Raw genomic sequence first — 15,720 nt, forward strand, 5'->3', positions numbered from 1 at the left:
TTGCTGAGAGCTGGTTGTGATAATGTAAGTGTCCTACACAGTCTGCGACTTGGCTTTATTTGCCGCTGTGCCCTCAGCATCACAGTACCTGGCCCATGCAATTACAATAGTACCTGGCCCATGCAATTTGTGTGTGTGTGTGTGTGTGTGTGTGTTTGTGTGTGTGTGTGTGATGGAGTTTCACTCTTGTTGCCCAGGCTGCAGTACAGTGACACGACCTCGGCTCACTGCAACCTCCACCTCCTGGGTTCAAGCAATTCTCCTGCCTCAGCCTCCCAAGTAGCTGGGATTACGGGAGTGCACCACCACATCCAGCTAATTGTGTGTGTGTGTGTGTGTGTGTGTGTTTTTAGTAATGATGGGGTTTTACCACGTTGGCCAGGCTAGTCTCGGACTCCTAACCTCATGTGATCCACTTGCCTCAGCCTCCCAAAGTGCTGGGATTACAGCTGTGAGCCACTATGATGGATGAGATTGGTAGTTTATTCTTAAAAAGCAAAAGTTACAGCACTACTAGCCCTGCATTCCTGCCTGGGGCCATCACCTGGAGAGCACTGTTCAAGCTGTCCTAGTCCCCACCACTCCCTATTCTCTTTCTTCACTCATTCATATTCCTGACCAATCCCCTATTATAGGCATCTGAGGTTGCTAGCACTGGTCTTTAAAAATGGCAAGTTACTAATGGTTAAATTACTGCACCAGTAGGCAGAGGAAAAGGTAATCACTACATTTATCTCTTTTTCAGATTCAGTCCAGGACTGTCCACGCAATTGCCATGGGAATGGTGAATGTGTGTCCGGGGTGTGTCACTGTTTCCCAGGATTTCTAGGAGCAGACTGTGCTAAAGGTATGTGCCACCGCTTCCCTGCTATGGTTGGAAGACAGACCCTCCCTAGGCTTCTCTGAGTGGGTAACAGAAGGAGCACCCATGTAGCCTTCCCAGCAAATTCCCTGGAAACATCTTGCAAGGCCATGCATGCCAGAAGGCATGAGCCTTTGGTGAATAGTAGGCTTTGATTTATGACCATTGGCCAATGTACCTACAGGAGCAGGGCAGTTATCCTTGGCACTGAGGTGTGCTGAGAAGAAAGATGTGCTAAAAATGAGATGGTCGGATTTCCTGTAAAAGCAGAAGTGAATTACCATCACTCCTTTCTTATAATCATTAACTTCCATGTAATGGAAGATTAAGCATCTCAGGGTTAGTAAATTTCATTCATTCTGGCCAGCTACACTCTTAATCTAGGAAGCGCTATTTATCTTGGTGGAATCGGTTTTAAATTGTATTATTAATTTATCTACACTACTGTGCGCAGAATGGCTGAAGCCCTGAGATTCTTGGGGGAAAGGTAATATAAGAAAGAAAATGCTTCTCACAATAACAGAGAATTTAGGGGCTACACACCTTGCTTGCAAGAGACCTTCAGTGTGACCTTCAATGGCTCTCTCAGAGGCAGCTGTAGTGAAGAGCAGAGCATCTCACACTTATACACAGGCACACACACAGACACAGACACAGATACACAGACACACAAGTGTATATGTATAAATACAAGTAGGAAATTGAAATGAAACTCACAAAATGATATTTTACTCCATGTTTCTTTTCTATCCTATTTCATTTTTTATTTTATTTTATTTTTTGAGTCTCACTCTGTCACCCAAGCTGGAATGCAGTGGTGTGATCTTGGCTCACTGCAACTTCCCTGTCCCGGGTTCAAGCAATTATCCTGCCTCAGCCTCCCAAGAAGCTGGAATTACAGGCATGTGCCACCACACCCAGCTAATTTTTGTATTTTTAGTAGAAACAGGGTTTCACCATGTTGGCCAGGCTGATCTCGAACTCCTGACCTCAAGTCATCCACCCGCTTCATCCTCCCAAAGCACTGGGATTACAGGCATGAGCCACTGTGCCCGGCCTCATTTTTTTTTAATACTAGTTATGACCCATTGCGCTGATTTTCCACCTACTAATAGGCCATATCACAGTCTGAAAAATAGTGAAGGGACAGTTAAGTGCACTTGCTGCAGAGTCAGCAAGTGGTTCCAATCCCAGCTCTGCCATTGGGTGTCTGACATTAAGTGACTGATTTAACATTTCTGAACCTTGGTTTCCTCTTCTAGAAAAGTGGGGAGTTACTTCCTAGGTTTATTGTGAGGATAGTGTAAGATAACACACGCAAAGCTCTTAGCAGGGTACAATAACGCATGAAAGGCCTTGACTTTCTTATTTAATTATGCATATTATTTTATGTATTTATATATGTAACTAATCTTCCCATTATTTTTATGTGTGCTTTATTAAAAGACCTTCCTGCCTTGACTTTCTGCAAGACAATCATTAGTGAAGCTGCTCTGTAAATGCTAAATAGTACCTCTCCTTTCCCACCCTCATCACAATTGCTCTGAAAAATACTATTTCAAATAGTCTCACTGTTTCAAAGATGTGAGGGTTCCAGCCTTCCAAATGCTGATAAGTGAAGGGGGCTTTCTGTACTTAAAGTTCTGGGTCTGATGGCACGTGCATGAGACTTAATTCCTAAATGACACCACTTACAGGCATCTCTTCCATCACGCAGTATGGTGAAAACTTCGATAAACTTAAAAAGAAGACAAGGTTTGTAGTTCTCCTTGAAGAGGTCCTTCACATCCCTTGTAAATTGTATTCCTAGGTATTTTATTCTCTTTGTAGCAATTGTGAGTGGGAGTTCACTCATGATTTGGCACTCTGTCTGTTGTTGGTGTATAGGAATGCTTGTGATTTTTGCACATTGATTTTGTATCCTGAGATTTTGCTGAAGTTGCTTATCAGCTTAAGGAGAAATTTGGCTGAGACTATGGGGTTTTCTAAATATACAGTCACGTCATCTGCAAACCACAATGAGATACCATCTCATGCCAGTTACAATGGCGATCATTAAAAAGTCAGGAAACAACAGATGCTGGAGAGGATCTGGATAAATAGGAATGCCTTTACACTGTTGGTGGGAGTATAAATTACTTCAACCATTGTGGAAGACAGTGTGGTGATCTACGTTATGGATCTAGAACCAGAAATACCAAGGATCTAGAACCAGAAATACCGTTTGACCCAGCAATCCCATTACTGAGTATATACCCAAAGGATTATAAATCATTCTACTATAAAGACACATGCACACGTATGTTTATTGCAGCACTATTCACAATAGCAAAGACTTGGAACCAACCCAAATGCCCATCAATGATAGACTGGATAAAGAAAATGTGGTACATATACACCATGAAATACTATGCAGCCATAAAAAAGGATGAGTTCATGTCCTTTGCAGAGACATGGATGAAGCTAGAAATCATCATTCTCAACAAACTAACACAGGAACAGAAAACCAAACGTCACATGTTCTCACTCATAAGTGGGAGTTGAACAATGAGAACACAGGGACACAGGGAGGGGAACATCACACAGTGGGGCCTGTTGGGGGGTGGGGGGCTAGGGGAGGGATGGCATTAGGAGAAATACCTAACGTAGATGATGGGTTGATGGGTGCAGCAAACTATTATGGATGCGGCAAACCAGATGACAGGTTGATGGGTGCAGCAAACCATATGTATATCTATGTAACAAAACTGCACATTCTGCACATGTATCCCAGAACTTCAAGTATAATTTTAAAAATAAGGCAAGAAGCCACCCAACAGCTCTCAGGGCTGTGTGTCAGGCGGGAAGCCGCCCAACAGCTCTCTGGGCTGTGCCACGCTTAGTGCACTCTATCAACGGCAGGGAGCACATCAGCAAAGTGAACAGTGGAGACTGGACCTCCTCGCAGCGCCTCCCTCAGGCTCTGAGGGTCACTGATGGAGCAGGGAGAACAGAGAACAGCACATGCATCACCAGGCTGAGCGCTTTTCCTAGCAGAGGCTTTAAAGGAAGGAAAACCTCAGTGTCATTTGAATGGCTTTCCTTGCGTAATCTAATTTTCCTGGGAGTGAAAGCATTAATGAGAAGAAGGACAGAGTCATCCTTTTATATGTGGCTGCAAATAGGCTGAACACTCAGCCGCACGGCCTGTGAGCTGTAAATGTATATTAACACTGACACACATCGATGTATTATTAATCCTAAAAACCATGTGTGCTCTGACTGCACATCCAGTTACTGGCCTTTTAAACCTAAGTACCCTGGCCATTTAAGAACCCTTTGCTTTAAATCCATTTGCAGATGAGCGTCCATTCTGCATTATGGATCTGTAATGGGGTGTCCATTTAGCTGCTTAAAAGGACTCTCAGTGTGTGTTTTGCATTCACCACCTGCACTGTGGCTGGGCGCACACTGCAAGTGTGCATTAGCCATGGTATATAATTGATCCTTGTGAAACAAATATTGAGTGGATGTTAAGAGTAGTGACTCCTCCATACTCAGTCGCTGCTCCTGAAATCGGGCTTTGAACTTGTATACTTTAATTTAGCTGTTCATGCACACAGTGGACAAAATTGAAGTGTTTAAAGAATAAAATTGCTTTTCCCCCTATTTCTCCGTTTATTCTGGGCGAAGTTGGTTGAAGAGTGCTAGGAGTAAGATTCTACCTTTTTGCCCTATAGATGTTTTTGCCTTAGTGTTTTTTAAATGGCCACAGTTTAAGCTACTTCATTGTTAACAAAGAGAACTTTCCCCTCATTCTAAAACCTTCTTTCCCAATCTTTGATCTTTCATGTATCACCTTTATTATTTCTGCCAGTTTCATGGGACATAAGTATTATTAATCACTTAACATACTTCTTTAAGTCAATTCATTATAGTTCTGTAGATTTTTTTTTTTTTTTTTTTGAGTCGGAGTTTTGCTCTTGTTGCCCAGGCTGGAGTGCAGTGACGCGATCTCGGCTCACGCAACCTCCGTCTCCCGGGTTCAAGTGCTACACCTGCCTCAGCCTCCTGGGTATCTGGGATTACAGGCATGCACCACCACACATGGCTAATTTTGTATTTTTAGTAAAGACGGGGTTTCTCCATGTTGGTCAGGCTGGTCTTGAACTCCCAACCTCAGGTGATCCACCCACCTCGGCCTCCCAAAGTGCTGGGATTACAGGCATGGGCCACCGTGCCCAGCGATAAATTTATTTTAAAAAGAACAATGTCAAAACCAGAAAACTGGAAAAGAGAAAACTGTAGGAAATGTTAGTGCCCCCATGAACCCTATCTAGAGAGTAACATTTTCACTTTGATTAGCATCCAAGCCAAGTCAGCTTCTTACACACTTATTTAACATCAAGAATCCCAAAAGTGGACTTGAGCACACATAAGCCTGGGATCTGGAGAGACTCAAGCCTTAAATACCTCAATTCATAACTACTGGCTCCTAATATAACAAAATTCCTTGACCACACCTGCAGGATGAAATGAGAAACAAGTAAACACAAGCACACAGGTTTAACTGCACCAGGTTCAAGTGCAAAAATCTAATGATTAGCACCGAACTTACTTCTGAAATGTTAAACCTATACTTCCAGTTGTTTTTAAATAACAACTAATAGCTTTTAAGTACTCAATATGCACCAGATATTGTGTAAAGTACTTAATATGTACCTTTGTCTTCATATCAATGATATGAGGTAAATTCTATTTTAACCAATCCTCCCCCCTACAATTTTTTAAACCTTATATTGAAATCAGTTTAGATTTGCCGACAAGTTGCACAGATAGAACACAGAGTTTCCATACAGAGCTTACCCAGCTTCCCCTATGTCCACATTTTAAATTTCTGTAACTCAAAGATCAAAGCCAAGACATTAACATCCATACAAAGCCATTAGCTAATTTACAGACTTTTCCTAATTTTGCCCTTTGTTTCTCATCCAGGATCCCACATTGCATTTAATTGTCACGTCTCCCTCATCTCTTTAACCTGACCAGTCTGTGACAGTTCCTCAGTTATTCCTTGCCTTTTATGACCTGGACCTTTTAGAAGAGCATTAGTCAGGTATTTTGTAGAGTGTCTCTCAGTATGGGTTTGTGTGATATTTTCCGGTGATTGGATTGAGGTTATGCATTTTTAGCAAGATGCTATGCCCTACTCAGTGCATTACATCAGAGATGCACTTCTGATTTTAATAAGAAAAAAAGTAAAATGTGATTGTGTGTATGTGTGTGTGTGTGTGCCTTTGTTCCCCCTCACACATAAGGCAGAGAGGTGGGAAGTCTCGATCCCGTTGGTCCTGCACAATTTAGCAGTGGCTGCGACAAGTTGCCACTCACAAACAACTTTCGGGTTTAAGAAGCTGCTGACTGTTGGCAGGGAGTAACCCCAAGCCAACAGAATGAGGTAATCAGCTAGCAAGTGCAAAGACAGGTGCACCTGAGTCTCCTGCTCCCCAGAACAGGACGCCCCATCTCCTGGCTGTGGGCCATAATCAGTGTCCTTCTTTCTTTTCTGGTTGGTTGGTTGGTTTTTTGAGACAGAGATTCACTCTGTCACCCAGGCTGGAGTGCAGTGGCACAATCTCAGCTCACTGCAACCTCCTTCTCCTAGGGTCTAAGCGATTCTATTGCCTCAGCCTCTAGAGTATCTGGGATCACAGGGGCATACCACCACACCCAGCTAATTTTGGATTTTTCATAGAGATGGGGTTTCACCATGTCAGCCAGGCTGGTCTCAAACTCCTGATCTCAGGTGATCCACCTGCCTCGGCCTCCCAAAGTGCTGGGATTACAGGTGTGAGCCACCAAGCCAGGCCTGTCCTTCTTTCTTGATGAAAACTCTTAAGAGGCCCCAAACATAAGGTCCTCCCGTATCACAAATTCGCATTGACCTTTGTTCCTTCACTGACAGCTGTGCCCAGGATGCCTTGAGCTCTGCCAGTTTCTGTGACTGCAGGCAGCCGGCAGACTCGGGCCCTCCTGCCAAGGGGAGAACTTGCCATGTTAGCAAGAGAGACTCCCATCACATCCAAGCGACTGAGTATGTGTCCAAGTGACAGAAATGCGGATTTACTCTCTTGACCTCACACTGAGCCTCCTGTGCCCTCAGATGTGCAGTGCAAATGGCAGCTCCTTGTCTTCTTATAAACCTGCCAGTCTGCATCAGGCATCTGAAGACATCCTTGCAGTGAATGGAGGAATCAGTCGGCATGCGTTTGCAAGAGTGTTCATTCCACAGCCCCCACCATCTCGGGGGCCCTGAGAGGCTCCGAAGGCAAAATGAAACTGACCCGCTCATGGAAATAACATGGAATGGATCTAACACATTGTCCTGAGTCAGTCTAGGGGACTGAACTTACTCATGCATTCAGTGAATACTTGTGATGTGCCCACTGTGAGACAGGTACTGCGCTAAGAGCCAGACTAGAGGGAGGAGTGAGGGAACCACAGGCTCTGCCTTCCGAGAGCTTCTGGTCTGATCAATTCATATTAAAAGCAATGGGGTAACGTAAATGGGAGCTCAAAATGCTGTGATGCGGACTTTGAACGCTATAGACATTCCAAAGGAGAAAATAAGGAAGTTTATAAAGCAATAAAATGTGCGTGTTATAAATGGGGGAGTAAGTTCCCCTGGTGGGGTCTTTAAGGATCACTCCAACTGTGGAACTCACGCTGGGAGAGACATATGAAATTCGGGGACTTATTATACTCATAGATTCTAGAGAGGGAGCCACAGCACACATGCAGAGGGCTGTGTAGGACCAGCTTCAAGGGATCGGGTTCAGCCCGGCAGGTGGGAGCTGAGAGAAAGTCAGGGCTGGTGGCCAAGTGCCTTTATTGCCGAGTCAGGGTGGAGCCAAAGGCATAGGGTATTTTACTGGTGCATTTGAATGTCACTAGATCACAGTCAGGGAAGGCCGGAAGGGGAACCTGGGGCAGAGGCCGGCCTTATCACACAGGTGCTCCTGGTCTCCTGGGCGGTGAGAGACTGGGTCGTAAGGATGCCTGTAAGGCATCATGAACATTTGAAGTTTTCAAAGTTTTTAAAAAAAAATTTTTTTTGCTGCAATATATATATTTTAATTCAAAGTGAATCGACAGTAATACACTGTAAATTCTTATTTTGACACTCACCAAAATAGTCACCTGGAAAACCCGCTTTTTGTGACAAAGTACAGAAGGTTTGGTCACATTTAAATCACTGGGAACTAGAGACAAATACTATCGCAAACCGTAATAGACATTACCTCCATAACATTTTCCCAGTCCTTCTTGTAATATTGCACAGTGCAATTGCTACATGGCAAACTAGTGTAGCATAGGAGTAAAGGCAAAAACAAATAAACCAAAGAACAGTGGTGTGAATCAACAAACATAACCCATTAGCATCAGGGAATATGGAGAAAATGCGACCAAGAAGACTGAATAGTATAGAATTACATTAATTGAGCAACTTAATAGGCAAGCTGTTCAGATCCACAACTTCAGGAAAAGTGGCATTTCTTTCCCAGCAATTTGTACCATTTTCCATCAGGCACCTCTCCTGTCCAGCAATAATTGTGTTTATTATTCAAGTTATTGTTTATTCTACAGTTTTTTTGTTATTACTATTCCCCTTGCACGGTTTTCTTATTACTGTAATGCTATTTGTTGTGGGCTAGAGGTTTTTTAATTATTATTCCTTTCCCTTGTATTTGCTTTTATGTGAAGGCTTTAACTTCAGGTGCTTCCTAGGATTGTTTGTAAAGCAGCCTTGCATTTCAGAAGAGAACTGAGGTGTCTGGGTTTTTTTTGTTTTGTTTTGACACTGGCTTCTCGGATGGATTATTTGGGCTGAGCTTGAGGCCTCAACCTGCAGCAGAAACTTAACACACCAGAGCCGTAGTTGTTAGGTAATGCGTATTTAATAGCTATTAGAAATGACAACTCCTGCTGCTAAACAGCTGTCAGTGGAGGCCCAGAAATGCCACAACCACAGGAACATAAAGTCTTCTCTCTAGGGGTTGGTTTCAGCTCCTACCCAGCTTCTGTGGAGCTTTGAAAGAAAAAAACAGGAATCCTGCCATTCTTCTCCTGTTAACTGGCAAAAGTACCCACCACCCAATTCCTCATGGCTACACGCCAGCACTAAAAACAAATCATCATCATCATCATCAGAGCTGACATTTATTGAGTTCTTACTATATATGCCAACCACTGTGCTTAACAACTACGTAATTATATCATTTAATCATCAGTAGCCCTAATTTATAGATGATTATCATCCCATTTTATAGATGTGGAACATGAGGCACACAGAGTTTAAGTAACTTGCTCAAAATCACTCAGCAAGTAAGTGGAATTGTTGGGATTCAAACCAGGCAGTCTGGCCTGGACTTTCAACACTAGACTAGCCATGAGACTGATCTCAGAGGTGAGGCATAAAGGAATTTTGTCTTTGCAGGCAGCTTGTGGGATGGTTACACACTAGAATTCTGAGTTTGAACTCAAGTAAACTTTTCAGGAGAGGAAACAAGAGTTTCCTAGGTAGAAAGTGGCAGAGCCAGGGTTTGAAACAAAAGCTCCTGGCCAGACACAGTGGCTCACGCCTATAATCCCAGCACTCTGAGAGGCCAAGGCAGGCAGATCGCTTGAGCCCAGCAGTTCATGACCAGCCTGGGCAACGTAGTGCAATTGCATCTTTACAAAAACTATGAAAATTAGCTGGGCATGGTAGTGAAGCCTGTAGTCCCAGCTACTCAGGAGGGTGAGTTTGGAGGATTGCTTGAACCTGGGAGATGGAGGTTGCAATGAGCAGAGATTTTGCCACTGCACTCCAGCCTGAGTGAGAGAAAGAGAGATAGAGAGAGAGAGAAATCTTCTGACCTCAGAGCCTGATGTTCTTACCCTCTCTCCTCCCATCACCTGCCAACTCCTGTTCCATCGACCTCCAACAATCTCTGCTCCATTTTTCCTCTCTATCCTTACAGCTGGATTTTTCTATATAAATATTAAGTTGTGGGAGCCACTGCCCTGCTCACTTGGCCACCAGCCTCTCCATGATAGTATTTCTCCTCCCCACCTCCAGAGTTCTCCCAAAGCTCTTAGGGGCATGTCACTACTCTCCTCAAACACCTTCGGTGGCTCCCAGTCGCCTCTCACGTGGTTATAAAAGCTTTGGTTTAAAGACATGGATCTGAAGAGATTGTTGTCAATGTGTATTTCCAGGTTCCTCCCCCATGCCAGCCAATCTGACTTGTAGGACTGGTGTACAGCTCAGGAATGCCCCTTTTTAACAAGTCCCCTGGGGGAGTCTGACGCAGGTGGTCAGGGGCCACATTCCGAAAATGAAAATCACATTTCTTAGAATGATATCCAAGGTCATCCATGATCTGAACTACTCTCGCACTGTCATCTCCCACTGAAACCTGAACACTCACTCTAAGTTCCCGATAGTCACCCCTCATAAAGTGTGAGGCCCTGCTTCTTCCTCTTTGCTCAGGCTGTTTTCTCAGCTGGAACGTTCGCATCAATCCCAGCCTTTCCTATCAAGCTGCTGCTCCTCATGGAAGGCCATGCTCACAGTCGCCACCTCCCTGAAGCACCCTCAGATATGACCGTGCAGTCACCTGGGCTTGGCAACATCGCAGCAGCGGCCCCTGCCACATGCCGGCCACCTCCTCTCCAGGTGGTTCTCCTGCTCATGACAAGCTTCCAGCAGTCCCCCTGGTACCTCCCTGTATTTAGTTTGGTACCCAGGACAAAATATGTGATTGTTAAATGTCTGGTTACTTGAATAGAGGAGGCAAGGCTTATAAAGATGAAATATGACTGGAAAATGTCACAAGAACCAAAGCAAGTGCTAAAGAACAAGGTTCTAATTTGTTGGATCAATCATGCAGCAATAAGTCAGCCACCTTTGAGGCACGGAGGGAGGGCATGAGCAAAGGAAGGAAAGAAGGAGGAATGAAAAAAGAAGGAAAGAAAAAGTTTACAGAAAAGAAATGCCATTTATTCCACAATGTACATGCATTGCCTCATAATAGCAAAGTGATTAAGAAGGAAAGCTGTAGAGTTGGAATTTTCTCGGTTTGAATTCTTGCTGCTCTAGTTAACCGTACCCATTTCAGAAAATTACTTAACCCCTCTGAGCCTCAGTTTTCTCATCTGTAAAATGGAGACAACAGCTATATTTCCTATTACATTGCTGTGAGGACCAAAAAGTAAATACATGGAAACTTTGTAGAACCATGCTTGGCATGTATTAAATGTTAGCCAGTATCCACGTTCACAAGCCTTTGAAATAATTCATTATTATTATTCCTGTTTTACAGTGAAAGAAACAAAGACTTAGAGAAAGTAAGCTATGTCCCCAAAGTTACATAGCAGGGCCATGTCTGCCTGGTTCTGAAGCTTGTGCCCTGATAGCCATCCAGAAGAGAGACGTGACAGGAAGACCCCCTGAATCCAGGGCAGTGTGACCACTCCTGAAGTCCTCAACAATAAGTACTGCCAGCAGCTGGGGTTCTCTGAGCCCCCTCTGACTCTGCCTCACAATATGCTCCCCTGTTTCCCATTAATAGACATCTTCCTCTGCACCGTGGAGAACAATGACAAAGGTCTTCGTCCCCTCCCTGAGGGTGGATGGTCCTCCCCGTCACCAGGAATGCCTCCCTCAGAGCTTCCTTCTCTCTCCATGAAGGAGGCTCAGGTCCCAGCTGTCCTTCTTGAGACAGCCAGGGCTGCATCCTAGCTCCTTCAAACCTTCCATCATTCATACCCATCTCCTTCTACCACCCCATCTTGCCCTGACATCCTCATTAATGCAGACAGGCCATGGGCCATAGCTGCTGCCCAAAAGAATGTCCCTCAGCCCACCACAGCTGGATGGCCAAATCCCACCTCTCTTTCCTCCCACCCCTGACCTGAAGAAACGTACAGGGATTCTTTGGCAGCAAAGGCCCAGGAGCAGGAGCTTGAAGCAGGTGCACTTGGGTATATGCTTTGCAGAAAGCGACTGAGCAGACACCCTTGGCAAAGTCACCTTTGATAAAATAGCATAAGAAGAATCGCCACCACCTATTGAAGATCAACTACATGCCAGGTGCTGTGCAAAGGGTTTTAAGTGAATTCTCTCATTTCATCCTTATATCATACGTCATGATCATCTCTGTTTCACAGCTAAAGAAATTGAATCTCAGAGAGATTCAAGACCCTTGCCCAGGTATGGTTTCTGAACTATGCTCTTACCCACTGGATTAGTGATACCCACACTGGAGCCCTTGTTGGAATCATCTGTTAACACACAGATTGCTGGGCTCCACCTGGAATTTCTGATCCAGAAGGTCTGGGGTACTAGCATCAGGATTTTGTTAAATATCCAAATGCTCAGGCCTCATGCCAGACATTCTGAGTCAGAAGCTGCATTCTAACAGGGTCCCCAGATGACTCCCATGCACATTCAAGTTTGAGTCTAGATAAATGGCCCTTGAACCCTGCTCAGACTGCCCAAAGAGAACAGAGATCGAGGCAGTCACATCACTTTTGACCTCTCATCCCCCTGGCTTGCCAAGCAGGCACGGAGGAGCCCTTTCCTCCCCAGTTTGGAACTTACAGTGAACATTATTTGGTGGCCACGTGCGAGTCCATGCCTGCAAGCTCCAAAACACGGTTGCCCGTGATGTTTCTCGTGGCTGTTGCATTACCAAACAGAAATCACTTCGCGGGGCTTCAGTCCGTCAGCCCTCCCCGAAGTTAAATTGCTTCTGAGACTAAAAACCCTTCTTTTGTTTTCCTTTTTAAACTACTAGATGAGTAGCAGAGCAGCCCTGGAAGTCAGAATACCTAACCCTAGGGAGACGTGATGCACACAGAGCTGGGCAAATCCTGTGGTTTATGGGAAAATCTTTTGTGCTGGGAAATAAACCAGTCTTTAGAAAGAGGTCAGCTGGGATGGGGGACAGGGAAAGGACGTTTTACCCTATCTTGTCTCTTTATAAAGTGACCAGTTGGAACAGTTTTCTCCCAATGAGAATAGTGATAATAAAATCCTATCTAGTGCTGTCTGTGTGCCAGGCTCTGTGCACAGCACTTCACATCATTATCTCATTTCCTCCCCTTGGAAACACTATGGGGTAAGTCCTGCAGAATTCTTATCCTACGTCAAAGATAAAGCAATCAAGGCTGAGAGCAAAGTATCCATAGTCACACAGCTGGCAAAAACAAGGGAAAGAGGAAAGGAAATTCAGGCTGTCTAACTCATAAGCCTACACCACGCCCAGAACCGTTCTGCCTGCTGAGAGGCAGTATTGGATGAAACAGACCCCTCATGCCTTCAAGAAGCTTCCATGTTTGCAGGTAATAGGACGCCAACAACTTGCAAATTCATCTTGATGCTCCAAATACAACAGAAGCGTAAACCTACTTCCGTCTGGACTTGAGATGCAGAAAAGCTTACTGTGTACTCCGAAGAATCTAAATATTCATTATGTAATTAATGCCGTTCAGTCTTACACACACACATACGCACAACAACGGAAACTTTTTTAAAGAACAGCTTAAGTACTTATCGATTGAGAACTTTTATAACTCTCAAAATGGAGGCATCCCCATATCTCTACAGGTATTTTAAATGAATTGAATTAATCATAGGCTTAAAAGTCTCTTGCGATCTTCGTTAACTTCCCTGGGTTTAATTAAAACATCTGTGCACTTTTAATTTATCGATTCATCCAACTCATATGTCATGTTTTTAACACACCCCAGCATGCTCTGCATCATTTTTAACCCGATTTCCACTTAACTAAAGCAATTAAATTCACCCCGGATTAATTAAAGCATCTATACTTTCGTGCTTAAGTCAGCGTGTGCTTCTTTCCCCACATGGCTCCTGAATGTCAGAGATTTGACACACCTGATGAGTTTTTTGTCCTTCTGGAAATTCTTCCCTGAATCACTTTCTTGCTTATTAATGTGCCATTTGACAGAATGGGAATGAGGAAGTTGGTGTAGCTGAACTTTGGCCCTCTGAGCCAGGGACTCTGACCCCATCTGTCACAATGCACCATCTGGTTTCCTCTCTTCACGGGGGTCCTGCCAACTCTTGCCCCCACTGAAACCAACTAAAGTGTCTGAGTACTCTGGGCAGGAAGGTGGCGGGGGTGGGGGAGAGGGCTGTTCAGGTCAGAGGTGAGCATCACACTTAGGATGGCTGGTGATCTTTGCATTTGTATTTCATAATCACTGCCAGCTCTCTTTCCAACTTCGTCTCTCTCTCTCCTTCCCTACATATACAGACCTTTATAGCTCTGCCCATTTAATAGGTCAGGAAAACTGAGATGCCGAAGTCAACAGACTTCCTGCTTGGGCATGGTGAGCCAGGGAGCTGTCCACAGAGTGACAAATCATCTCCCTGAAAACTAGATTTGATTTGCACCCATCCACTGGGATGGAGAGAGCCCATCCCCTCAGCCATGGCAGCATTGGGTGTAAGCAGCCTTATTTTTTTCCCCAGTCAGATAAGCCAAAAATATTTCTCATCATTTTTATCTGTACTTACTTAATTTTGAATGAAGCTGAGTATCTTGTCTTACCTTTATTGGCAACTTATCTTATTTCTGATATGTGCTTTGCCTAGGTTTTCATTCATCTTTTTATTAATTTGCAAGAGTTCTTTGCGTATTTCAGATATCAAACGTTATGCTGTAAAACATGAGAAAAAAATATTTCTTCTCAGAGTTGCTTGTCCCCTAATTTTGCTTAGGGTATCCTTTGTCACAGAGAAGATATTAATTCTCCATAATCAAATCTGATCTTCTGTTCCTTCATGGTTTCTAGAATTTATGTCTTACATATCTCCCTCCCAGGAAAATAAAATTAGTCTCCAGTATTTTTTCTAATACGTTTGTAGTTTTTGTTTTTCTACTTAGGTCATTAATCTGTATGGAATTTTTTTTAACTTTTACTTCAAGTTCAGGGGTGCAAGTGTGGGTTTGTTACATAGGTAAACTTGTGTCATGGGGGGTTGTACAGATTATTCTATCACTCAGGTATTAAGCCTAGTACCCATTAGTTATTTTTCCTGATCCTCTCTCTCCTCCCACCCTCTACCCTCCAGAAGGTCCCAGTATGTGTTTTTTCCCTGTATGTGTCCATGTGTTCTCATCATTTAGCTCCCGCTTATGAGAATATACAATATTTGGTTTTCTGTTCATTAGTTTGCTAAGGATAATGGCCTCCAGCTCTATCCATGTCTCTGCAAAGGACATGACCCCATTCCTTTTTATGGCTGCATAGTATGGAATTTATTTTTGAATACAGTGTGCAGTGGGGGTCAAATTTTATTACTTAATTTTCTACCAGATGGATTGCCAGTTGCAGGGATCTTGCTAGAAGGGAAACTCACCTTTCTGACACTGTTTTGCTCAGCACCAAGTTAAGTCCACAACCTCAAAAGCCAATGGGGTGGCCTTTGGAGTTTTGGTTTGGGGAGTCACCGATCCTTGTTTACCTGGCCTCCGTGACCCAAATATTACATCCTCAATTGCTTCAGGAGGAACAATGCATCTTCTTTTCTCCATCACTTATCCTCTACCACCTAACCAAGCTACTAACCCATGTGAGTTATTCATCACTGTTGCTGACTAATTGGGATATAAGGCAACCAACTATTAGTGCTATTTTGACAATTCGCTTAGAGTACTAGCTTTAAGCATTCTCACCTCTCTTTTCCAAAGAAATTTTGAAACAGACTTCAGCTGGGTGTAGCGGCTCATGCCTATAATCCTAGCACTTTGGGAGGCTGAGGCAGGAGGATCACCTGAGTTGAGGAATTCGAGTTCAGACAG

General features: G+C 43.9%; 1 protein-coding gene across 15 annotated transcripts in view; it reads left to right on the forward strand.

Moving 5' to 3' along the window:
* Nucleotides 1-15,720, forward strand: part of TENM2 (teneurin transmembrane protein 2) — a 1,286,794-nt gene that overhangs the window by 1,124,963 nt on the left and 146,111 nt on the right. For all 15 annotated transcript variants that reach the window (XM_045395034.3, XM_045395036.3, XM_005558468.5 and 12 more), the window contains one exon: nucleotides 746-847. In XM_045395034.3, the coding sequence (XP_045250969.1) occupies nucleotides 746-847 (102 nt within the window). The remainder of the gene's footprint in view (nucleotides 1-745; nucleotides 848-15,720) is intronic.

This window comes from Macaca fascicularis, chromosome 6, assembly GCF_037993035.2.
Source record: "Macaca fascicularis isolate 582-1 chromosome 6, T2T-MFA8v1.1".
Lineage (NCBI taxonomy): Eukaryota > Metazoa > Chordata > Mammalia > Primates > Cercopithecidae > Macaca > Macaca fascicularis.